Source organism: Ixodes scapularis, unplaced genomic scaffold (genome assembly GCF_016920785.2).
Source record: "Ixodes scapularis isolate PalLabHiFi unplaced genomic scaffold, ASM1692078v2 PGA_scaffold13__105_contigs__length_92229423, whole genome shotgun sequence".
Taxonomy (NCBI): Eukaryota; Metazoa; Arthropoda; class Arachnida; order Ixodida; family Ixodidae; genus Ixodes; species Ixodes scapularis.
Genome location: NW_024609839.1, coordinates 39174201 through 39199171, shown reverse-complemented (window position 1 = coordinate 39199171; position 24971 = coordinate 39174201). Strand labels below are relative to the sequence as shown.

The following is a 24971-nucleotide window of genomic DNA, read 5'->3' as shown; positions in this document are numbered from 1 at the left end:
CCGGGCGTGTCACTGCCAAGGACCTAATGATTCCCCCTGAACATTGTTCGGTCTACGTGGATCGATGAAAAGGTGGTCTCACGTTTGTTTGTATTGCAGGGGTCAAATATCGTGTAGGTTTTTGTCGACGTGGACTTTCGGTAATTTCCGGAACATTCCGAATACTGCCTTCCATAAAGACGTTCCCGGCCACAGCAGGTATGAAGAGGAATGCGACGAACATGTTGAGATCTTTGTCGACGGTACGATGGTTCTCGTAAGTCGTGACCACTGCTCCTCTCCTGTATCTTTCGCTCTATATAGCATGAGGATATCACGTGGATAATTCGAATCAGCACCCGCATAAAAAAAAAAAAATGTTTATTTTTTGTAGGCTCGGGGAAGAGGTTGGCTGGTGAGATTTTGTCTTTAAGAAAGCAATGACACTTTTGCGTCATTGCCTTTTAAAAATAAACTTCTGTGGATTTTTTGTTTATTTATTCTTAACCTTCTCCGCACAGGCAATTGACCCCACTTAAAAGTCAAAGACATCGAGTGGCAATCTAAGCAGCTCCAATACTACCGATCTAAAGGTTGCATTCACCCGTGGCGTTCGAATCGCAACCGCGAAGCTGATACGCTCGCTTTCATCATGGCACGAGCGTGAAATTGTAATGCATCCTTAAGCAACCGCGTTGGCAGCCGCTTTGCGAACGCGGTTCAACAGCCAGTGTGAATACGGTGTAATGGTCGTGATAAAGAAGCAATCTCGCCTGTGTCACGGACCCTCGACCTCATGAATTCAAAGGCGGCGTCAACGACCACCTTGCTTGAATAAGGAGTATTCACTGGCGGCCATAGCTGTGTGCCCGAATGCTGAGCGCGTGCTGACGCCGAGCTTCCACAGTTCTTTCGCCGCGTGCATTCCGCACCACCAAGATTGCCGGTCTTAACGGCCTATTCATGGGAGTTCGCTCTGAGCATGCGCTCTAAAGAGCACCCACAAATATGGCGTCCTGTGAATACTCCCTATAGACCATCTCACAAAGCGTTCAGCGCGTTCAGCCGCCCTAACCTTTGTTCACAGGAGGCCTGGCGGCCGTGCATGCGAGGGCTCGTACCGTCTCGTGCACCACACGCGAAGAGCTCCATCGGAGTTTCCGCACGTGCAGAAAGACTAAAGTTCCCTCGATGCATTGCGGCAGCGATGGCGCAGTCATTGTGCCCGGTGAGATTGGTCTATTAATTCCCCACTTTCAGCTCTTCGCTTTTGGAAGACGTCGGCTTTTTCCGCTGTGAAGAAGCTGCGTAGATGCCGCCATGAGAGCGTCTGGTTTGACCACTACCACCTAAAAGACAGGGCCTGCCCGTGACGTCATCGTCAGAAGATCCCCAACTCTCCCCAAGCCGCAAACAGGCTAAAGCTAAACGAGAATTCGCCGCAATGCGACAGACGCGTCCCTCTTGCGGTGGAATCTTTTAGGTAGACTTGGTTTGACTTTGAACAGGGTAGACGGACTGGTTATTGAAAAGGGTCTTTTGAATTTTAAACAAAGGCAAACTGGTCAGATTGCGTGTACGAAACCAACGGCCGCTGCGTTGGCAACAGCGGAAGCTCTGACGTAGCGTCGTGTAAAGAGAGCCAAGAGAGCTCTCGTCTGCTCCCCTCCAGCACTTCGTTTGTCTGCGTAAAGCCGCGGTCTCACTGCCAACACATCATAGAAAAAGCGGTCCGCAGACGCTGTCGGGAGCGTGAGTCTTTCTTGTATTACGGTCCTGTCATTTATTGGACACAAAAAAAGAATGTCTGCCGACGTGTTCGAAGCCAAAACAGTGACGTCTCGTTAATATGAAAAGCTCCGTTAGCCCCAAAACAATCATCCATAACGTGAGGTTTCCCCAATAACGAGACAAAAATTCATGTTTTTTTTATCCAGTTTGTCCCTGAAGATAGCTTCGACATAGCGGGGTGTTCGTGTTAACGGGGTATAGATTAATATGTATGAAGCACACATGCTTCGAGCATTTTTGAGGCGTGTTCACAAGCGAGTGAGTTATTATTTCCGCAGCAAATAACGTCTTTTGTATAATGTATGAGCAGTGTAGATTAGCCGATTACCCGCTCTATTGGCCCGTTCAGCAGTGTGTATCCTTCCCTCACAGCAGAGAATTTCGTCTAGCAAGCTGCAATGCTGCGAGTTAGCTCCTGCAGCCAAATAAATTTCACAAGAACTCATGGTGAACAAGTGCTTTTGTTGTTGAGTCTGATTCCGAATCGCTGTCTGAATTATTATTTTTTTTATTTATTCGAAAGCTCTCGTGGCTCCACTTAAGGACCCTTAGTAGGAGTGGGTACACCATACGACAAAAAAAAATTAGAGTGATAAATAGAAACAGGAAAAGGATAAACTGCAGTAATTAAAATGTCCGCAGCAGTAATGAAATTTTCAACAGGTGTTAAGGTGACAGTATCGTTTGGGAGCTCATTCCAATCCTGAATTGCGGGAGTAAAGAAAGAACATCTAAAACAATCATTTATAAACCTGTATTGTTTTAACGTTCTAGTATAGTTTAGGCGCCGGGACCCTGTCGATAATGGTTGTAACTAGCGAGATCTTTCAATTTGAATAGTGCGGTTAAGAATATTTTCGCCCTTGTTTCCAGCGGCTGGAGTTGCGCTCAGAGCAGCAGTTCTCTAGATTAGGCAGCATTAAACGATGATTTTTAGTTTTGTTGATCAAGTTTATGTTTTATTTGTGACGTTATGGTGGAGGTGCGGAGCAACGAAATCTATGCCCCCGACGCGTGACACCTGTGAACACGATAACTCCGAAAAGGACGAACGTGAAGGCGGCGTCTTCGAAAACAACCCGGACTATGGATTCGGCTAAGCCCCTAGTTATGACCTCGACTATAACATGATGACGACATTCACGACGACACTGATGACGAAACGGATTATGAACCAAGAGGCAAACCCTGGCTACGACGTCAACTACCAACCGACTACGGCCTCGACGACAAACAGTGTCTTCGACCTTGACGACGACACTTACGACGGCACTCACCATGACACAGGCGACGTCTCGAACGACGACATCGATGACGATCCCGACTGGGACTTTGACGGAAACCCTGACGACGACTTTGACAGCGACGCAAGGACGACCCGGACGATGACTTCAACGACAACCTCGACTACAACCTCGACGACGACTTTGATATCGAACCCTATGACGACACCGACGAAAAGTGTGATGTCGATCACGTTGACGAACAGGACGACGACGCTCGGTTTGTCACTTAACGAGCGGAGGAAGTCCTACATATCGGCCGCATTTTTGATTCAAGCCGAACAACTTGCTGACGATGGCCGGTACAATCTTTGTTGCCACGACGTCCAGTTCCAGTCCGGCAACCAAGTGTGCATCTTAAATGTAAACATTTCGGCGGAACTCCGCCTGGTTAGGTAAGTAATAAGAAAAAGTACAACGTAGACTCTAACCAATTTCTTCAATGTGCCCGACGTTTCGAAGCCAGCTCGGCTCCTTGTTCACGGGTGACTGTATATGGGCCCAAGGGTAGCAACCGGTCGTCGTTTTCTTCTCTTCTCTCTTAGCTTTGTTTTCTTCTTCTGTTCCTGTGTGTGGCGCATTTTAGCCCGTGTATATAGCTGCTTGGAAGCGTTCCGGTGGATCGGTTCAGGTTGTTGCTTGTATTTTGTATGTGCCAAGATTCTATTAAGAGCCGCTTTCTCCAGTTTTTTTCTGTGTCGAGGATGGAGCTGCTGTCAAAGCCAATGGCGTGGCCGGTCTTCTGAGCATGTTCCGCCAGCGCGCTGCCTTGGATGTCATTCTTCTTAACATCATACTTATGTCTACGCAGACGTTCGGGAAAGTTCTTCGTTTCCCCCACATAAGAGGCGTCGCATTCGGCACAAGGAATTTGGTAAATCAGGCCTTGAGCTTTTTCTTTTGGTGGACGATCCTTTGGAAGAGGAAAAAAATGGCCCAGAGTTGAGACAGGTTTATGCGTAACTGCAATGCCGTACGGTCTCAAAACGCGGGCAAGGACCTCGCTCGTGGCATGGAGGTACGGGACACACATGCGGCTGGAGGTGTTTTTGTTCTTGGATGTAGGAGGGTGACGAAGTTGTTTGTATATTTTGTTGACAAATCTCGTAGGGTAGTTGTTTTTCCGAAGGTCTCGCTTTATAATATCGACTTCCATCTTAAGTGACTTCTTTGTTGAGCAGACTGTGAGGGCGCGTCGAAAGAGCGTCGACACTGCAGAGGATTTGTGAGTCGTAGGGTGGTCTGACGAGAAGTTTAGGTAGCGACCGGTGTGCATTGCTTCCCTGTATACTTGGAAGGATAAATGGTTCCCTGTTTTTTCCACTGCCACATCCAGAAATGGAAGGCACCCGTTAGACTCTTGTTCAACCGTGAATTGAATGTCTGGATGGATGGAATTGAGATGTTTGTGAAAGCGATCGACTTCGCTGGACTTGGCAACACAGAAGCAATCATCCACGTAACGTAGAAACAGAGTCGGTGTGGGAGAAAATGTGCTTAAGGCTTTTTGCTCGATGGCTTCCATTGTGAGGTTGGCGACAGTGAGGGACACCGCGGCACCCATGGCTGTGCCACTACTTTGCTTGTAGTAGCGACCAGCGAAAGAAAAGTAGGTATTTGTCAGGCACAGCTCTAGTAGCCGACATATCTCATTCACCGAGAGGTGTGTTCTTTCAGGTAGAGTCGTGTCGGCCTTGAGTGCCGTTCTGACAACAGACACCGCGAGTCGAATGGGAATACTCGTGAAGAGAGATACCACATCAAATGAAACAAGGCACTCGTCGTCGTTCAACTGCAGGTCCGAAGCGAGTTCGATGAAGTGGGCAGTGTTCTTGACATGTGTGTTGGTCTTCCCCATGAGCGGAAGAAACAGACGATGAAGATAGTTTGACAGCGCTCGTAATTGCGACGTTGTAAAGTCAACTATGGGACGAAGCGGAATGCCACACTTGTGTATTTTTGGTAAGCCGTAGAACGCAGGAGTCGATCCGTTTCGGCAGATAAGACTAAGGTAGAGAGCCCGAAACTCCGGATATTTGTTGAAGACGGCGTAAAGCGCTTTGTTTAAGATTCCTTGAATTTTTGATGTCGGGTCTTTCGGTAGCTTCATGTACGCTTTGGTGTTCAGAAGTGCGTGCACCTTCTCCTCATAGTCTGTACGGTCCATCACCACTGTGACATTCCCTTTGTCAGCTGGAAGAATTACGATGCTGTTGTCTTCCTTTAGCTTCCTGAGGGCGGACTTTTCTTCTGTGCTATAGTTAAAATGCCTCCTTTGGTTTACCTTTGAAAGTACGCCGATGGCTTTCAAGCCAGCTTCTTCGCGGATGCAAGGGTCTAGTTTGTGTAAACCCTCCTCAACGGAAGCTGCCATAAGTGCGAGAGGAGGATGAACAGTAGTGAAGTTAAACTTCTTTCCTTTCGCCAAAACCAGTGTCTCGGTTGGGGAGAGTACCTTCGAAGAAAGGTTTTTGACGAAACCCTTGTTCAAAGTTTGGGGGGTGTTGGGCCGACCTTGGAGAGAGACAAGCTTCTTCTCGTGTTCCAGTCCTTTCCTCAAGGTGGCCGAGGAAGCAGCAGACTTAGCAAAATCATTGATGGCCGGAAAAACCTCGGGCACACAGTGTTCAAGTTGCCTCCGTAAAAAGAAAAGATCAAGGTGTTTCCTTCGAAGTGTTTCGCGGCATTCTTGTGTTCTGGCGTCTAGTAGACGACGCTCGGCTTGGTCGATGATACGATGACCCTCAGCCGAATGAACTAACCTCTTCAGGCGTAGGCTCTTCGGTATCAAGTGAAGATCCTCACAAGTCTAGTTGAATGTGAGGTGAGTCTTGAAAACGGAAACGGAGCAAGTTGGACTACATTAGGGCCGTAGTCAGCGCATAATGACTTAAATGTAAACATTTCGGCGGAACTCCGCCTGGTTAGGTAAGTAACAAGAAAACGTACAACGTAGACTCTAACCAATTTCTTCAATGTGCCCGACGTTTCGAAGCCAGCTCGGCTCCTTGTTCACGGGTGACTGTATATGCGCCCAAGGGTAGCAACCGGTCGTCGTTTTCTTCTCTTCTCTCTTAGCTTTGTTTTCTTCTTCTGTTCCTGTGTGTGGCGCATTTTAGCCCGTGTATATAGCTGCTTGGAAGCGTTCCGGTGGATCGGTTCAGGTTGTTGCTTGTATTTTGTATGTGCCAAGATTCTATTAAGAGCCGCTTTCTCCAGTTTCTTTCTGTGTCGAGGATGGAGCTGCTGTCAAAGCCAATGGCGTGGCTGGTCTTCTGAGCATGTTCCGCCAGCGCGCTGCCTTGGATGTCATTCTTCTTAACATCATACTTATGTCTACGCAGACGTTCGGGAAAGTTCTTCGTTTCCCCCACCTAAGAGGCGTCGCATTCGGCACAAGGAATTTGGTAAATCAGGCCTTGAGCTTTATCTTTTGGTGGACGATCCTTTGGAAGAGGAAAAAAATGGCCCAGAGTTGAGACAGGTTTATGCGTAACTGCAATACCGTACGGTCTCAAAACGCGGGCAAGGACCTCGCTCGTGCCATGGAGGTACGGGACACACATGCGGCTGGAGGTGTTTTTGTTCTTGGATGTAGGAGGGTGACGAAGTTGTTTGTATATTTTGTTGACAAATCTCGTAGGGTAGTTGTTTTTCCGAAGGTCTCGCTTTATAATATCGACTTCCATCTTCAGTGACTTCTTTGTTGAGCAGACCGTGAGGGCGCGTCGAAAGAGCGTCGACACTACAGAGGATTTGTGAGCCGTAGGGTGGTCTGACGAGAAGTTTAGGTAGCGACCGGTGTCCGTTGCTTTCCTGTATACTTGGAAGGATAAATGGTTCCCTGTTTTTTCCACGAAACACTTCGAAGGAAACACCTTGATCTTTTCTTTTTACGGAGGCAACTTGAACACCGTGTGCCCGAGGTTTTTCCGGCCATCAATGATTTTGCTAAGTCTGCTGCTTCCTCGGCCACCTTGAGGAAAGGACTGGAACACGAGAAGAAGCTTGTCTCTCTCCAAGGTCGGCCCAACACCCCCCAAACTTTGAACAAGGGTTTCGTCAAAAACTTCTCTTCGAAGGTACTCTCCCCAACCGAGACACTGGTTTTGGCGAAAGGAAAGAAGTTTAACTTCACTACTGTTCATCCTCCTCTCGCACTTATGGCAGCTTCCGTTGAGGAGGGTTTACACAAACTAGACCCTTGCATCCGCGAAGAAGCTCGCTTGAAAGCCATTGGCGTACTTTCAAAGGTAAACCAAAGGAGGCATTTTAACTATAGCACAGAAGAAAAGTCCGCACTCAGGAAGCTAAAGGAAGACAACAGCATCGTAATTCTTCCAGCTGACAAAGGGAATGTCACAGTGGTGATGGACCGTACAGACTATGAGGAGAAGGTGCACGCACTTCTGAACACCAAAGCGTACATGATGCTACCGAAAGACCCGACATCAAAAATTCAAGGAATCTTAAACAAAGCGCTTTACGCCGTCTTCAACAAATATCCGGAGTTTCGGGCTCTCTACCTTAGTCTTATCTGCCGAAACGGATCGACTCCTGCGTTCTACGGCTTACCAAAAATACACAAGTGTGGCATTCCGCTTCGTCCCATAGTTGACTTTACAACGTCGCAATTACGAGCGCTGTCAAACTATCTCCATCGTCTGTTTCTTCCGCTCATGGGGAAGACCAACACACATGTCAAGAACACTGCCCACTTCATCGAACTCGCTTCGGACCTGCAGTTGAACGACGACGAGTGCCTTGTTTCATTTGATGTGGTATCTCTCTTCACGAGTATTCCCATTCGACTCGCGGTGTCTGTTGTCAGATCGGCACTCAAGGCCGACACGACTCTACCTGAAAGAACACACCTCTCGGTGAATGAGATATGTCGGCTACTAGAGCTGTGCCTGACAAATACCTACTTTTCTTTCGCTGGTCGCTACTACAAGCAAAGTAGTGGTACAGCCATGGGTGCCGCGGTGTCCGTCACTGTCGCCAACCTCACAATGGAAGCCATCGAGCAAAAAGCCTTAAGCACATTTTCTCCCACACCGACTCTGTTTCTACGTTACGTGGATGATTGCTTCTGTGTTGCCAAGTCCAGCGAAGTCGATCGCTTTCACAAACATCTCAATTCCATCCATCCAGACATTCAATTCACGGTTGACCAAGAGTCTAACGGGTGCCTTCCATTTCTGGATGTGGCAGTGGAAAAAACAGGGAACCATTTATCCTTCCAAGTATACAGGAAAGCAACGCACACCGGTCGCTACCTAAACTTCTCGTCAGACCACCCTACGGCTCACAAACCCTCTGTAGTGTCGACGCTCTTTCGACGCGCCCTCACGGTCTGCTCAACAAAGAAGTCACTTAAGATGGAAGTCGATATTATAAAGCGAGACCTTCGGAAAAACAACTACCCTACGAGATTTGTCAACAAAATATACAAACAACTTCGTCACCCTCCTACATCCAAGAACAAAAACATCTCCAGCCGCATGTGTGTCCCGTACCTCCATGGCACGAGCGAGGTCCTTGCCCGCGTTTTGAGACCGTACGGCATTGCAGTTACGCATAAACCTGTCTCAACTCTGGGCCATTTTCTTCCTCTTCCAAAGGATCGTCCACCAAAAGAAAAAGCTCAAGGCCTGATTTACCAAATTCCTTGTGCCGAATGCGACGCCTCTTATGTGGGGGAAACGAAGAACTTTCCCGAACGTCTGCGTAGACATAAGTATGATGTTAAGAAGAATGACATCCAAGGCAGCGCGCTGGCGGAACATGCTCAGAAGACCGGCCACGCCATTGGCTTTGACAGCAGCTCCATCCTCGACACAGAAAGAAACTGGAGAAAGCGGCTCTTAATAAAATCTTGGCACATACAAAATACAAGCAACAACCTGAACCGATCCACCGGAACGCTTCCAAGCAGCTATATACACGGGCTAAAATGCGCCACACACAGGAACAGAAGAAGAAAACAAAGCTGAGAGAGAAGAGAAGAAAACGACGACCGGTTGCTACCCTTGGGCCTATATACAGTCACCCGTGAACAAGGAGCCGAGCTGGCTTCGAAACGTCGGGCACATTGAAGAAATTGGTTAGAGTCTACGTTGTACTTTTTCTTAAGTGTGCATCTGAACACCAATTCATCGTCAAAGCGAGTAACTTATTAAAGGGGTGCTTCGGCCTCAAGGTTATTCGCTATCTGAGGGACCTAACTGCAAGCCCTTGCCCTACGGAACATGAACGTTGTGACCCCGCACTCTGCAACCCGAAGGCGATTCACGTCGTCCGACTCGAACTGAACTATGCTCGATAGGACTCTGAAAATTTGTGTTTTAGGTGATTTTGTAGTTTGCTCTTTTCTTGTTTTAAATTGTCAATTTCATTTCGTGTTGCATTGGGACGATCCGTCTTTTTCAAGATGGGAGTAATGCCACGCGCGAATAGGTACATTAGCAGCGTGCTCGACTCCCACGCTGCTGGCTAGGGCTTAAACCCCGCTAGCGCTTGTGCTTTTTTTTTTTAATGTTTGCATGACTGAAATGTTGAATTTGACTCGAAAATCTTGTTTGTTTGACCTCAGAAACTTCTAGATACCCGCGCGCTTTCAAAAGAAGCTTCGCATGCCTACTTGAAACAGTAGTTCTTCCGTTAAAGTATGTGCGTTCTTTGTTAGTCTGTGTTTCTAGGCATAAATTCGCCGCATTATACGTTATTTTATGTTTTATTAGTCAAGTTTATGCTTTTATTTGTGACAAACTTATCTTCTGGATGTCAGACACAAGCATGCATGAACCCACTGAAAAAAAGTCCAAGTGCAGGCGTGCTGGTGTACGCTGAACACAATGGTAAACTTGAAATTGGGGTAGGAAAACGGAAAAGGTGTAGAAAGACAGAAAACAAACGGGCGATGTGTCAAGACGTTGCCAGCTCTTCTGTCCTCCTTTGCGTCTTCCGTTTTCATACCCCGGTTTCAGGTTTACCGTCATGTTCGGACCCAGGGGTGCTATGTTGCGCCTTTTGGACTCCCAGGAGACTAGGAAGAGGAAAGTGACGTCAACGACACAGCAAACGCAGATTGGATGTTGATTTTGTTTTCTTCTGTCAACATCCAATCTGCATTTGCTCTAGTCGTTGAGGTCACTTCCCTCTTCCAAGTCTCCTGGGAGTCCAAAAAGCGCAACATAGCCCCCCAGGTTTACCATCATGTTGGACCCACTGAGTTTGGTAATTTAGGTGCTCTTTGTCCGCTCGCTTTTCGATCCATTATGGACACTTTTTTTAATCAGTGGTTTTATTTCAAAAATACTATAATCCAATTTTTTCGGTTATAACTTGTCGTGATTAGGACATGTAGATACCTTGGTCAAAGATCCGGTGGGCTCGCGGGATGTGATCTCGGTGCAAGACATGGGACTCGAGGCGCGTGAAACGGAACAGGACACTGCAGCCATATCGGCGTAAGCCGCCGAACACTAGGCTCGAGAACTGGACAGTCGTTACTATGACTCGGCCCCTTTCTCCGGACAAGCGGTGAGCGCGAAGTTTACATTCGGCATCACAACGTGAGGCTCGCCACTTGTCTGAGGTTTGCTTGTTCGAGGGCTATGCTGTTGAGCTAAACCTGGCGGCCGTGCATGGGGAAGACATCTTGCGAACAGGATATCGGCCATACCTGAGCTTTTGGGTCTGGTTCAAGCGCCGCGGAAGCTAGTCTCTGCGACCTGAAAGCTGTGAGGAGCGCTCTCTTCCTGGAGCTAATAATCTTCCGGTACTCGAACGGGCAGGCCTCGGAGACATTCATACCATCGAAGAGAGTGAGCGCCACGACTTCCTTCCCTTCGTTGTCCAAGCTCTTCAGTGGCGTCGGTAAGAGTAGGCTACTCCCATTGCAGATATGCTGTCTGACACGATCGTCAAGAGCCTCATGTTGCGAGACAAGATAATATCAAGCTTGTGGACTCTGAAAACGGAGAGAGGTTTTATGTCACTTGCGTTCATGAAAAAGGTATCGCCGTGACGCTTTGTCCAGATAAAAGACGAAACCATGGAGACGCACCATCATCTGATAATTCTCAGTCTTTTTCTGGTTCTTTAATTATTTTGATCCGCTGAAAGGTTTTTAAAGTTTAGGTTAGCTGGGGAGAATCCGGGTTTTGAAGAGTGGAACTAACAGAAGGAGGGAATTCATTCATGATTTTTTGCAATGCCTCAAGCTAAAACAATCATCCCAACAACAAACAAAGCCCTTTAGGTAGTGCCAGCAGCCTGTGCTGCGGCCCTGCACAAAGACCTGTTGATCTGAGGAAGAACGACGCCACAGCAGCACGCCATAGGCAGCCCATTCAAGAAAAATGCTGAGGTGGTCGCAAACGCCGAAAAGTCTCGATAATGCCAAGAGAAGCTGGAGGACATGAAGACGAAGATGGTCACGTGCAGCGGTGCAGGGTCGCAATATGGGAGGATGTTTCATACATGCTTGTAATCATGGCAGTGACAAAAACTTTTGCTGATCCTTTCATTTTCAGCAAGACCCTAAATAGCAACAGAACTGGGTAAAAACATCAGATATAGGTCTGCTACAGAGTTCATTTCATTATGTACTGAAGAATTCTATGTGCAGTCACAACTTCTTTAAACGTGTGCTGGCCGGCGCTTCGACGTTGACACACACCGCGTCGTCGTCTTCTTATCATTACGTTTCACCCTTCTCGCTCCTACAAACAAACGTTCGCATGCTCGCGCACCTCGAAGGTTGATCAATGCTGTACACGGACACTGTTCGCTTTCAAAATCCCACGGAAACTTGAACCCGATAATAGAGATTTAGTCGTTCGTCACAAACGATTTCAACATAACTGCCAGCTTCACCAGAAAGAACCACTGAATTCCCGAAGCCATTTCGTCGTCTGTTAGCAAGGCAAAACCGGCTGAGATGACAGAAAGTCTTCATATTAAATATTGAGACGATATAATGACTAAAAACATTGTTCACTGTTTTATCAGACAAAGTTCTAACCTGCCGTCGAATACTAATGCATTTGTGCCTAACAACGGCCCTAACAACGGTTGGTTTAGAACACAGCACCATGTTGTGACGTCATCATTCGCTAATCACTTTGTTCCGCGACGGATATTGCGTGGAGAAAAAAACGTGCTTCATATGTTATGGATGTCAAAGAAACATTCTAAGCGGTATTTACTGAAAGTAAAACAAATTGTTGCATCGTCTCAAATTTTGCCATGCGGCAGGGGTACGAAATTCGGGGCTACGCGTTCGATGTATAGTACATTTCATTTTTGCGTGTGGCAACTGCATCGATTGTTTTCGACCACACGGAAACATTTAATGAAATCAACTGGAAATGACATTTACTATAGAGTCTGGTCTTCGGGAGAGCACACATGTGCCGCACGGCAAACTTTATTGTCACATCCATTGAAGGTTGTTCCAACCAAGATGTGCATTTCATTTTTGCGTCTGGCAACTGCATCGATTGTTTTCTACCACACGGAAACATTTAATGAAATAAACTGGAAATGACATTCGCTGCAAACTGACCTTCCGGAGGAGATACCTCTGCCACACGGAAAACTTTAATGCCAATTCCATTGATGGTTCTTCCAGCTTCGAATGACGTTAATAGCGACCCTTCGCAGATCGCTCCCCTTTGCTAGCGGGAGCTCGTGCCGCCACTTCGAGCGCAGATTGAGTATGCGACCGCAAGGCTCGAAATTCTCAACATATCGATCTGCAAAATATATCTAAGCGTGCACCCTGCGTAATCTTGCCACAGTCATTGTTTTCATAACCTTTAACTCCCTGGTGGTTGGCTAATTCGCCAGAGTAAACTACTTGGGCTCCGCATATAGGAAAGGAAGCGCGGTTTAAAGGTTGACAATGTTTGCGACATTAATCAAATGTAACAGTAGTCATATGTCACTGTTAAACGTACCAATACTCCTTCGTATTACAAAGTTAACGGGGCTATGCAACAATATCATTTTGAAATAAGCTGGGGCCAATAAGCTTTACACGAGCTTATTGGCACTAGTGGGACCCAAGTATGTTCGCCAGCAACGCCACTGACCAAGAAACTTCTTCACTGCGGTGTAATTTCAATGATTAAAGCGAGCGTTTTCCTTCAATCTCTCTCTCGCAAATCTTAATGATGTAGCTCGGAGGTCCCAGTGATGGGAGCAAGGTTAGTTGGCAGCCCCCAGAGTGACGATATTTGAACGCGGCTCATTGATTATACCCAAGTATATCGTGGGCATTGGAAAAGGGTCTTGATAATCAAGCTCGGCAAACATGCGGGTAGTGACCAGGTGGCAGATTAATGGGTGAGGCTTAGGGGACTTGGATCTGCAGATTAAGCACGTTCATCGGCAAAAAATGATGCAGCAGGCTTTCGCTTCGCCTTACCTCATTTAGCCCGCGTTCACACTTGCGGAAATTTCTCCTGCCGCCTACCGAATGTACTAGGCGGGAAAAGAAGGCACCGTTCACATTACTTGCCGCTCGCTGTGTTCGCGCGACTCCGGTCTCTGGCGGATATCAGAGCAGACTTACCCTGGCTCGAGTGGTGTTCGAAAAGATATCTCGCAGACTTTGTCTGGCAGTTAACGCTAGCACGCAGTGTCGAGAAAATGCTCAACATTCTCTCGGCGATACAAAAAGGCAGTACTAATAGAACGAGCAAACGGAAACGTCGTGTGTACGTACCCATCACGCCAATTTTATCATATAGACCTTCTTTGTGGGCGCTGTCTTCGTTGCTACGATGCCTCTTGTCGAACGGGGTTGAATAATTTCGTCTCGATCTTTCGACAGAATGACGTCAGCGAGGCGGCGTCAGGCACAACTTTGGAACTCCGACAACTCCGGCGGGAACCTCAACAACTCGGGCGACTCTATATAGGTCAAGATGTGACGCCCGCAAGCTCCATTTCCTCGGTGCGTTCCAATTGGCTGCGGCGGCGTGAACGCCGTCGCAGCCGGGAAATATCGGTAGCGAACCGATTGCTCCTGCGGCCGATTATTCGTCGCCGGCGAGGGGATTCCCCCTTCTGGCGTCAGTTTCGCTAAAGATTTGCCTGCGAATCCGCATGTGTGAACGAGCCATTAGATCGGAAAGTTTCAGCCATGATCCCGCCCTGTTTTCTAGATCGTCTTCCGATTTTGGCCGTTCTTAAGCCTGAATGGCCGGCGGCAACGGTTGACAAGACACCGCCTCTTGAAGGAAAACGACGAAAAGGCATATATGTGGTTGAATCGTAATCATTTCGACTTGACTTCAGATATCTATGCAATTATTAATTTGTAAAAATAAGAAAACAAAAAAGCGTAAATTGGGTTTTACCTTAACTAATATTTCTAACACAAGCGGCACAGTGTTTATTAAGCCAAAGCATATTTGGCTGAATTTACACTTTAATATTTTCGCTTGCTGCCTGTATTGGCGCTGCAAGCTAGAAAAGCAAGCATGTCACTCTAGGCATAAAAAACCTATTGTACAAGGTGTCACAAAAAAAAAAAACGTTTACATGTTTTTGTTTTTGTTTTGTTCTTTTTTTTTTAACGCAAAAATAAACTTGGCATCGCCGAACGCCGATTCTCCGCCCAAAGGTACCGCTAGAGGTCACAACCAGATGCCAAAGTTTCAGCCCGAACCGACATTTTATTCAAATGTTATAAGTGATCTAAAAAGTTCATTGGGAAATTGATGACCGACGGAATTTTTGAATACACGGGGCTCTATGGCACCTGAAACCGAAAACGGGCAAAAATGGGCTCCGTTTTTCCATTGAAATTTTCAGAAAATCACTTATCAGTTATAGCTGAGCGGTTTCATTTGGATTCAGGCAACGAGGGGCAGCCGCATTTTTTTTTTATTTTGCTTCAAATTTTTATATTTCGTGGTACATGTTCCAAGAAGAACAATCCTTTTTTATCTTAATGTCTTCACATGTTTAGTTTCTGAGAAACAAAAATGTCAAAGAAGCGAAAAAGAACGACGAGGTTTTCACGATTGTCGTGTGTGGCGTTTTTGAATCCCTTGATTGCATTGATGCGGGTGGACTCGGTGGAGCAAGCGGAAGAATTATTGTCCTCGACGTCAACCGCAACTCCTGAGCCACAATGATGACCGACTCGCAGAAAGCCTGCACGTAATTACGCCCGAGGTACCCTTGGACGGCCGACGTTACGCATCCTAAAAAAAAAAAAACAATCATGGAGATACATGTCGTTTGGGCCCCGGGACACATGGGGCACACAGGAAACGTGGCGGAAATGCCGCAACCCGAGCAGTTCTCAACCGGGACTCGCCTACACGCCCTGAGAGTTCATCACCAGACATGCCTTATAAAACGCACTTAGCGACTCAACCTAAAGCGAGGCGGGAGTTCCCACTACCACACAAAAGCTTCAACAAAGAGGAAGAACCACCCCTTGAGAAGATTACAAACGGACGCGATCATCACATCAGCAAAACTTCACACATGGTATCTAGAACGCTTTCTCACGCCGAGATGTCCCTTCTGCGACGCACCATGTGCCGACGTGCATCACCTAGTATGGGTATGAAAGCAGATACCAGGCCTTAAACCAACTGAAGAACCTTTAAAGGAGGAGTGTGATGCAGGACTGCGAAGCGAGGACGCCGACAAAGAACACATGCTTGTACGAAGAACTGTCATAGTTACCACTGCAATTCGAGCCCTGGACTAAGGGCACCCACCTATATTCTCTACTACTTTACTTCCATATCCCCCCTTTTCTATTCGATATATCGTTCAACAAAGTTTTCAACAACAACAACATCTCTAAAATCGAGACAACTATGGCCACAATCATTTTAATACGTGTAGGCCCGCTACCATGTGGGGAGGGAATGGAGAAAAGGAAATAGGAAACCGGTTTTCTTCCCTACAGAAGACAGTACTGTAGGTCGGCTTTTAAGTGTGAGCTTTGCTTTAGTATGCAACAACTCAACTCTGCTAAGTTACACCGCGGTGTAGCTCGTCGGGCGCACTTTTGGTCTGGGGCTGTGGGCGGAAATCACCATGCCGGACGGGCATTCCTGTGGTGTTTTGGAAGCAACCATACTAAAACCAGCATTCTCGTCAAAACGCCTCGAATGCGCCTGTACTAAAAGAGCCGGGAGAGGTTTGAAGATCATTTCCCACGTGTTTTCTGTGCGCTAGGTTCGCCCGAGATTGCGGTTAAGTGCTGTGAAAGGAAATCCAGACACCGTCGGAACGCGATTGCTTGCGCGCAAAACACTTAAGGGTGAAATTCACGGACACTTCTGGTTGTCAGACATATTTGTTTTGTTCCAAAAAAAGCCCGAAAAAACGTCAAATCGTCCGGACCACTCGCAGACCCCGTTCAGTGCGACTTCACGGTGAAAAGGCCGTGGTATCGTTTAAACGGTCGTAATCTCTTTCAAACTCGTTCAAACTGTCGTCTGCTCATTCAAACGACAGCCGCCAGTAGACCAAATGTAGCGATAAGAAGTGCATGGCTCAATATACGTTTAAACTTGAAGGTTGTTTGGTGTAAATAGGCTCGGTGTAAACAGTAGATACAAAAAAAAAATGTTGATCATTTTTACCACTGGCAATCACCCACTCGTACTGCATGATTCACATGATCTGATTCTGCTTGCGATTTTCAACATTGATGTCTAGCATCGCAGCTACTTTACACACTGGTGCAACCCAATTGACGTCGCGACTGAAAATTGCGAGCAGAATATTATCATGCAAATAACGCTTTAAGGTACATTCTGCGGCGTTCACCCCGAATGAATCGACGTACGTCACATTATTTACACGAAGTTTTGCGATGTAACGAGCCTCGTTAATTTCGTTGAGGCTACTAGAGTGGTAAGACATTGCCAGGAAGACGTAGAATCAACACTTCCAACGCGAAAGAGAGCACGAAAACTCAAACCGACGTCGACGAAATCAGATTCTGATGGTTTGTTGATGCGGGTTGTGGGCGCTTCTTGCCGACACCCCATCCCTCATGCGAGGCGCCAGTGCCGCTCCGCTTGGGGCGCTCTGCTTTGTTTGTAAACGTGAGCTGGTGTATGAGGTGTGCATAGGCACTCAAACGTGGCATCCGGTAAATGCCCTCTGTTGAACCTCGTCCTTTCAAAAAAAGCTCGAACCTTCCCCTGAAAATAAAATTTTCTTCACGTCTAGTTTTTGCTTTATTTTTATAAGCGCACTCGCACTCTCTTTAAAGCTTTTTTTTTTTTTGTATAAAAGGTAGTGACGGGAGAGCATTTACGCAGAAGGAAGGGGGCACCTGTTCATTTCTCTGCTCATTAAGCAGATACTATGGCTCAAAGTTTTCAGTTTTCGCTCCTCTTTTTACTTTCCCTGGTGAGTGTAAAACTGCGGAAATTTAGATGCCAGTTGCTCAAATAATTATGGATATACTAGAATTACTAGTTAAGATTCGCTTTGGCAAAACCACACTTCAGGCATCTTGAGCATTAAATCCTTGTTGCCACTTAACTGTCGCTCTATACAAAATCTCAGAAAAGCCTTTTCGTTCGCGAGAACATACTATAGCGATGGCTTTATGTGTTCGCGTGAATATTTAAAGAAGAAAGAAGTAACATTTATTTCTGCAAATTTGGTAAATTGAGAAATATTGTTACATCTGTGTGTTCCACACGATTGTGACGATGTCATTTAACTCGCCTGTCTTGCTTGTATAAGTATAAGTTAACACAATGTTCTCTGCCAAACTTGAAATGCACGCAATCTTCCAGTCATGTAATCGAATATTAATTTGAGCGTTTTTTTTTTCTTCTTTACAGTATTCCGTACACCAAAGTAAGTACGCTCCCTCATGGCCCTTTACAAACATTGTATCGTTTGTTACTGTTATGTCATTTGTTTCTGTTTGACTCAGCCAATAGCACTTAAAATACAAGGCCTGGACCCCTCTCCCCAGACGTCATCAGAAGTGGCCTCACGCAGCTCCGCCTAGCTTGCGTCAGCGTCACCGTCAGCGCGTCTCACTGCATCTCCCAACGAGCGCGACGCTGGAACGCGGCGACGTCAAGATGGAGGCGTCTGCCGCTTTGCTGTGACTCTCGTAAAGCTTCAGCGTCTTTGCCGCTTGAGCTGAATCGGGGTTCCACTCGTGATGACGTCACGAGCAGGCCTTCTCTTTTAGGTGGCCTTGGCTCAACTAACTACCTGTTGAGAGGGTGAATTTTCGTTTCTAAGCACGGTGTCGCTGGGCTAGGGAGAAATACAGCGCTAGGTATTAATGGAGATGGAGGGCCAACGATGTTGCAGTTCAGGGCCTCATCTCCGAGCGCGAGGGAACGGGGACCATTTATTCTAACCTGCTTAATATATGAAACCTCAATGAAACTTGGATCGCCAAGCATGCAGCTGTTATTATTGCTACAGGTTTCAGGGCGAGTGCATATCGTGAAAAGGACAATCATTTTTCAGAGTCGGGCGGAAACATTTTCGCTTCCGAAAGAAACTACGAAAGTGAGAAACGCTTTATGCGCGAAAGGCTGTAAATGAGGATGCATTCGAGCTGCACTTGTACATCTGTTCGAAGTCCGGGGCTCTGTTTGCTGTTTGATGGGCAGACCATTTTTAATGCCGAGCTGCCCGACTTCCTTCACCACGCTCGACCTTTTTCATTAAAGGAGAGGAAAAGAAAACGTCCAGGTACATAAAAACAGTATCGAACACAGATACTCCGTCACAATATTAATATTGCTGGAGTACACTAATTTTTGATGCCATTTTCTAATTTTTTTTTAGAATAACGGGGACGGAGCAGGTGTTTATCGTTTTCAGGCCTTTATATTTCTTGATCAGGCCCTGGAGAAATGTCTGGTGTTAGGCGTGACACTCAAAAAGGAACTGTGAGGAACCTAGTGGCGACTCAACGAATTGTGGGAGACAGGTTCTCAATCGCGCCAGCTCAAGAGGCGAGAAAAGACAATGCTATGTCTTAGATCCCTGTGAAGTTAGTGCTTATGCACGCGGCAATCTCAAATTTTCTCCTTTTTTGCGCGGCAGTTACACTGCTCATGCATCATACAAAAATTACAAGAGGTCTCTTAAGCTTCGCCTTAAAGAGTGGAATGCGATGGCTAAATATAAACCCCCGCTCGTTCTCAAGCCGTTTAAGCGTTTCTGCATGGCCCGGAGAATGGAGAAGACGCCGTTTAAACAAATCGGCCTCCGGCCTAAGTATTACGTACACTGCTGCTGCTTCTACCGTTTCCCCAATGGATAACTACCGAGTGCTGATGCCACGTCCACCTACTTGTAACCTCGTTCCTAATTCAGTATTCCTGCATGGAGATCTCGCTGCGCGACCCTACCGAGCCCCGGACTTCCGAGACGCCCTCAGTGGCATAATGGACCGAGAGGACATTATCGCCATAAGACAATGCCAAATATCGCATGTCTAGATGGTCGTATAGCGCGACTTCTCTCGCGAAAAGCATGCTCGTCGCCTGCGAAGAGCTAAAGGTGAAAAGACGTAAATGCGTCGTCGTGAACCCAGATTTAAAAAAAAGGAGAAACCCACACTTTTGTGGCAACATGAAAAGAGAAAAGAAAAACCCACATATGAAAAACCGGGAAGTTGTTGAAGCGCTGGAACCGTTCGGTACCGGGAGCTCTATCGTACAAGAGAAGTGGAAATACGAAGGAATGAAAGGCATCACTACCTTCAACAGAAAGGTGCAACTGACATTGACAGACGACACAAGCGTGGGCGAAATTCCGCGCCTACTGACTATTTATGGGTGCCAAATCTTACTGATTATCGCCGACCTCCTTTGTGTCTGCGATCCCATTGCGTTGGCCACATCCGCCGCCACTGTAGGACTCCGAGGTGCACGAAGTGTCAAAAGTACGATCACAAACTTGCTGACCACGTCCTCACCTTCGCCGACAGACTTAGGATCGGAACAGCAGACGACTCAACCACAAAACACCTGATGGATGCAAGCGAGGTTGTTGAATCGAGTGGGGACATCCCCATGATGACTGAGCCTCCAGGATCAACGCCTCAGTCACCCCCGACCGAGCCCCCTCTGCCACTCTTGATGTGAGTGCATATCAACCCGCTAGTACCCCTACCATCTAAGAAACAGCGATGACAACTTCTCATACGCCAGAAAACGGACGTACTTTTACAGAAAATCAGAAAAACACAGCAACCATCGAGATTGAGGAGCAAGGTAACCCAACGCAAGGAATCGACGATGCAGATGACGGCATTCTTGCAACTGAGTCACTTTCAAATGCGATATTGACCAATGGCCTCATAACTAGATCAAAACTGTCCGACAGAAGACAGGCTGGAAGACGGCACAAGCCGTATTTGAACTCATTTTCTGGCACTAAATTTGTCGAAGACAGGCCACTGAGTAACGCTCAACCATAAACGATCGCATATAGGCGCCCCTCAGCTTTATGTAGCTTTATGTAGGCGCGAATTAACAATTTTTACTGGAAAAATAATTTGAGCTTATTTATAAAAGCAAAAAAATACATGAAAACTAAATGTAGTGTCAAAACAAGTTGTCTTTCGTTTTTTTATGTTTTTTATTGCGTCCACAATTGTGCACGTTGCGCTCCAAGTAGGAAAATTTTTTAAGATATTTCAAACAGCTTACTACACATTTTCTACACATTTTCTTGACACATTCTTGTAAGAGAAATAAAAGAGAAGAGTGTTTCATCTAGAAATCTTGACCCCCAGATCTGCCAGCCTAATTCGTATGAAACAGGAAGAAACAGTTCTTCTGTGCCGACAAACAAAGGAAAATGCCGCACGAGTCTTGCAGCGAATTCGGCTTTTTGAGCTGCAGTCTTCTCGTCTGCACCGTTGGGCAAATGGCATGCTGACATGTTCTGGCCAGTGATAGCAGCCGTCGTACCGAACTGTGTTCGTGGGTAGTGGCTCGGCATTGTGAGCCTTCTTTGCCACCGGCTGGGGACTTTCATTGCTTGGCCGACCGCGCTTCTTTTGGGCCGTCTTGTTGCATGTTATTAGGCTATGGGCGACATCTGTCTGGAATGCCAGCATGTCCATAGTGTTCTTTTTGAGCAGCTTTTCCTTATCTGCGTCTCTTACATACTCTAGCCAACTGTTTGCCAAAGAGAAAGAGGCAAAGTGAGATATTACTCTTACGGTCCATTTCTTCGTTTTCGTCCGCATGGGGTAGAACGACATCACGAAGTCAAGTTTGTCGACTCCTCCCATGTACTTGTACTGAAGAATTACATCAGGGCAGTCTATGTCGATGTGCGTTTTTTTTTACTCGCTCCACCTCTTCACCTTGCCGGTGTTTCCGGTTCCAACATGGGTTGAGGCCATGTTGACCACGGCATTGTCTTGCCAACGGACCTGCATGATGTCTCCTTTTTTAGAAACTTTGTGATCGGTGCATCCCCTGCCTTCTGTCTTCATCTGTTTCTCGGTCTTCAGCTGGCATCCAAGCAAGCGGTTTGCCCTAATCGTGCCGCTGGCCAAAATACCTATCTCCTTCAGTTCAAGAAAAAGCTTCACTGATGAGAAGTAGTTGTCCATAAAGCACTTTAGATTTTGTCCTTGCGGCATTGTCTGGACAAGTCGCATCACAACGGAGCCACCAAGTCCGAGGTGGGAATGCTGCGCGCTCACACCAGTGCCTTTGCCTTGGTATAGCTCATAGTCATGTGCGAGGCCGTCGGAACTGCAGCGGACAAACACCTCGACTCCTTCTGGGTTGGGTTTTCCTTTGACGAACTGCTTCGCTGCAACGCGACCCGTAAATGCAATCATCTGTTCGTCCACGCTGTTATGCTCGAGAGGCTCCAGCAGCAAGCATCGCTGCCTGACTGCTTCAATGACGGGACGAACCTTCCAAAACTTGTCCTGGCTGTTTGGATCTCGCGGAGCATTAGAGTCCGAGATGTGTAAGGCGGCTCTGATCTTGAAGAACCTTTTTGCACTCATTGCTTCAGCAATTGCCGGAATTCTTGTGGCAGTAGTCCAGTACATCCGCACTCTTGGGAATTTCAAAACCCCCATGAGCATGAGCATTCCAAAGAAAACCTTGATTTCGTCTTCGGTGGTTCCAAGTTCAGTGCCATCTCTCTGAAGCGCATACATGTTTGTAAATTTAGCAAAATCTCGAAAGATCTGAGGTGAAAAATACCGGCTAAAATACACCAGTGGCTCCTGCGGCACTGAGCCTCCTTGCGGTCGATAGGAACAAGCAGTGTCAGGGGGAGAAAATTCTTTCGCTTCCCATTTCACAGAAAACTTCTCTGATGCGATGCTGTCTTTCGGCTGCACATGGACAGCCTGCGAGCTTCCTGGAGTTCCTGAAGTGCTCGTAAATTCGCTGCTCCCGGCATTAGCGTCCTGCAATAAATACGTTTTCACTTAGTTTAACAAAAAAAGCTAGAAATAAACTTGCACTTACTGTGCTTTCCAGGTCAGCTTCGGCGGATTCATCATCGGAAAAATCCCCGTCCGAAATATCTCCATTTGCAATTTTTTCCAGCAGCTCTTCAGCCGTCTCATCATCCAATTTCCTTCTCGCAGCTGCGTGATTCTGGATATCTGTAGGAAATCACAGGCAATTTATGTTAGACGTGTTTCGCTAGGAAAGTAATCCCCTACTCCCAAAGAACCTTTGTGCGAAAGACTGCCTTCAGGCGCGATGTCAACTAATGGGGACGCAAAACTACAACAGTCCTGTTCAGTATTTGGTACTTCGACTGCGATAACAACAATCGTCATATCGCATCTAGTGTATCCTTAAGTACATGCAGCTATTTTTTCATTTTGCAAGACATGCTGCATTATCAATGAAAACTTCAAGAAAAGAGAGCCACTTACTCGCTCCGCCATAGAACGTCAAGGCGTCCATCCTTCCACGTGGTTTCTAAAACGTTTCGCCGAGATTTCCCGAGATGGCGCCACAGGTCCAGAGAGAGCAGCCTCCACAAATGTAAACGGTGCGCTTCAAAGGCAATTTCTCTTCCGTGTACTATTTTACATTGGCGCGTAAACGTGGCGTGCACATTTGTGAACGTGACAAAGCGTTTGACTGCTAATGCTCTCACCACAGATCGGGATGGGCGCTTTATTGCATTTAATCTTACTAATGGCAACGACGAAGGGCGCATAATGTGTGTGTGTGCGGTCCATACGCTGTGAATGCACGTAATTACTTTTTACTCATAAAACCATATATTAGAATCGATAGAAAATTACTTCTGCTGGAGATTTTAACTGTGTGTTAAATATGAAAGACCGTTCCCAATTCATGATCAGATTTGACTCTACTACAGCCGCTGCAGTCCTTGAATACCGCAAAGAACTTAGATGACATTGGAGAACAGAAGCAGAGTACATTGAACACATTTTAAACGCTATTCTTACGCACGACTGGATCGAATATACGTCTCTGGAAAACTTTACAAGGTTATTTCAGATTAGACGTTTAAACCTGCATTTTTTTTTTTTCAGACCACTGTCTTGTGTAAGTTGCCACTGGTGAAAAGAAAAGGCATTTATTACGTCCTGAAGGGAGCCTATGAAGACTGAGCATAACCCACCTAGTTGACAAAATATTTGCCGATCGTATCCCCAAAATTGTTTTACACGTACAACAGATACCCTCTCTACACGTATTTTGAAGTGGGACATGTTCAAAAAGAGGTTGAAGATTGGGCAATCGAAAGCGCGCGCTCTATCACGTTCGAACAAAGGCGAGAACTGAAGAATCGCTTGAATACGTTATCAACGCTTTGCGAAAGTTGAAAGTAACAATTCCGGTGAATACTCACAACAAATAAACATGGCTAAAACACAACTCCAGCGATACAATGCGAGAAATATCAAGGTGCAGTGATCCGATCGCGCTATCGAACATTTCTACTTTGAGAGACACCCAGGCGGAGATTCTTGAAAGATGAGCGAAGGTATGCTGTAACAAAAAAGAAGTAGTTGAGATTGAACATTACGGTAGTACCAGAATGGATACGCCAAATATTAGAGCGCAGCTCTTAGGCGCCCGTTTCCGGCTTGAGCGGCGTCGGCGTCGCTGTCGCCGTCGGCGTAACCGCGAGCCCCCTCCCCCCCCCCCCCCCCCCTGAGGTAACGTGACCCCGTCCCCGAGGTCTCACAACCCCCCAAGGTCACGCGACCCCCCCCCCCCCTCAGTACCCTTCCCTCCTCCTTCTCAAGAGCTGCGCTCGAATTCGGCGTTACAGGGAATTGTAAACGGCTTTCACTTTTTTCAGAAGCCTTTGAGAATTATTACACTAACCATTTAGAAAAAGGCATCCCAATTGAAAAACAAAAATTCAGATATGAAACACCTTGTATATCTCTTGTCTTTCTTATGAGATGACGAAAAAGAAATAGTCGAGGGCCCTCTAACATTGCAGGAAATTCAAAATTTCATAAAAGCTCTTCCTTCAAACAAGACAGCTGAACCTAATGGCCTAAGCGCTAAACTCTACAAACTATTTTCTGGTATGTTGAGTCTATTACAACTTAAAACACTACAGCTAACGTTTTATTGTGGTCACATTGTACTAATTCCTAAAACAGAAGACAGAATAGCTTTAATAAAGGTTGAAGCTTATCGACCTATATCTCTTTGTACTGGGAACTATATACGCAGAAGTTTTAAAACGAACGCTTACACCTCGTAATTTATAATCTAATCGGAGATCACCATACTTGTGGTACACAAGAACGAAACATTCAAACGAGCGTACACGTAGCAAGATTTGTGATAAACTGTATCCGGTGAGCAAGATCAAGTGGCAATAGCTTCACTTGACGTGTCCAAAGCGTTCGATGGAGTAACTCATTCTTTCTTACTCAAA

The 24971-nt window shown here is 46.5% G+C and overlaps 1 protein-coding gene and 1 pseudogene across 1 annotated transcript in view; one reads left to right on the top strand and one right to left on the bottom strand.

Annotated features, from left to right (window-relative positions):
• LOC8030684 overlaps window positions 1-223 on the bottom strand; it is a 44272-nt pseudogene extending 44049 nt beyond the window's left edge.
• Window positions 224-2900: 2677 nt separating this feature from the next.
• Window positions 2901-24971, top strand: part of LOC115326821 — a 34227-nt gene continuing 12156 nt past the window's right edge. The window contains exons 1-2 of the mRNA XM_042289613.1: window positions 2901-3416; window positions 17906-17921. Of these exons, the coding sequence (XP_042145547.1) occupies window positions 2901-3416; window positions 17906-17921 (532 nt within the window). The remainder of the gene's footprint in view (window positions 3417-17905; window positions 17922-24971) is intronic.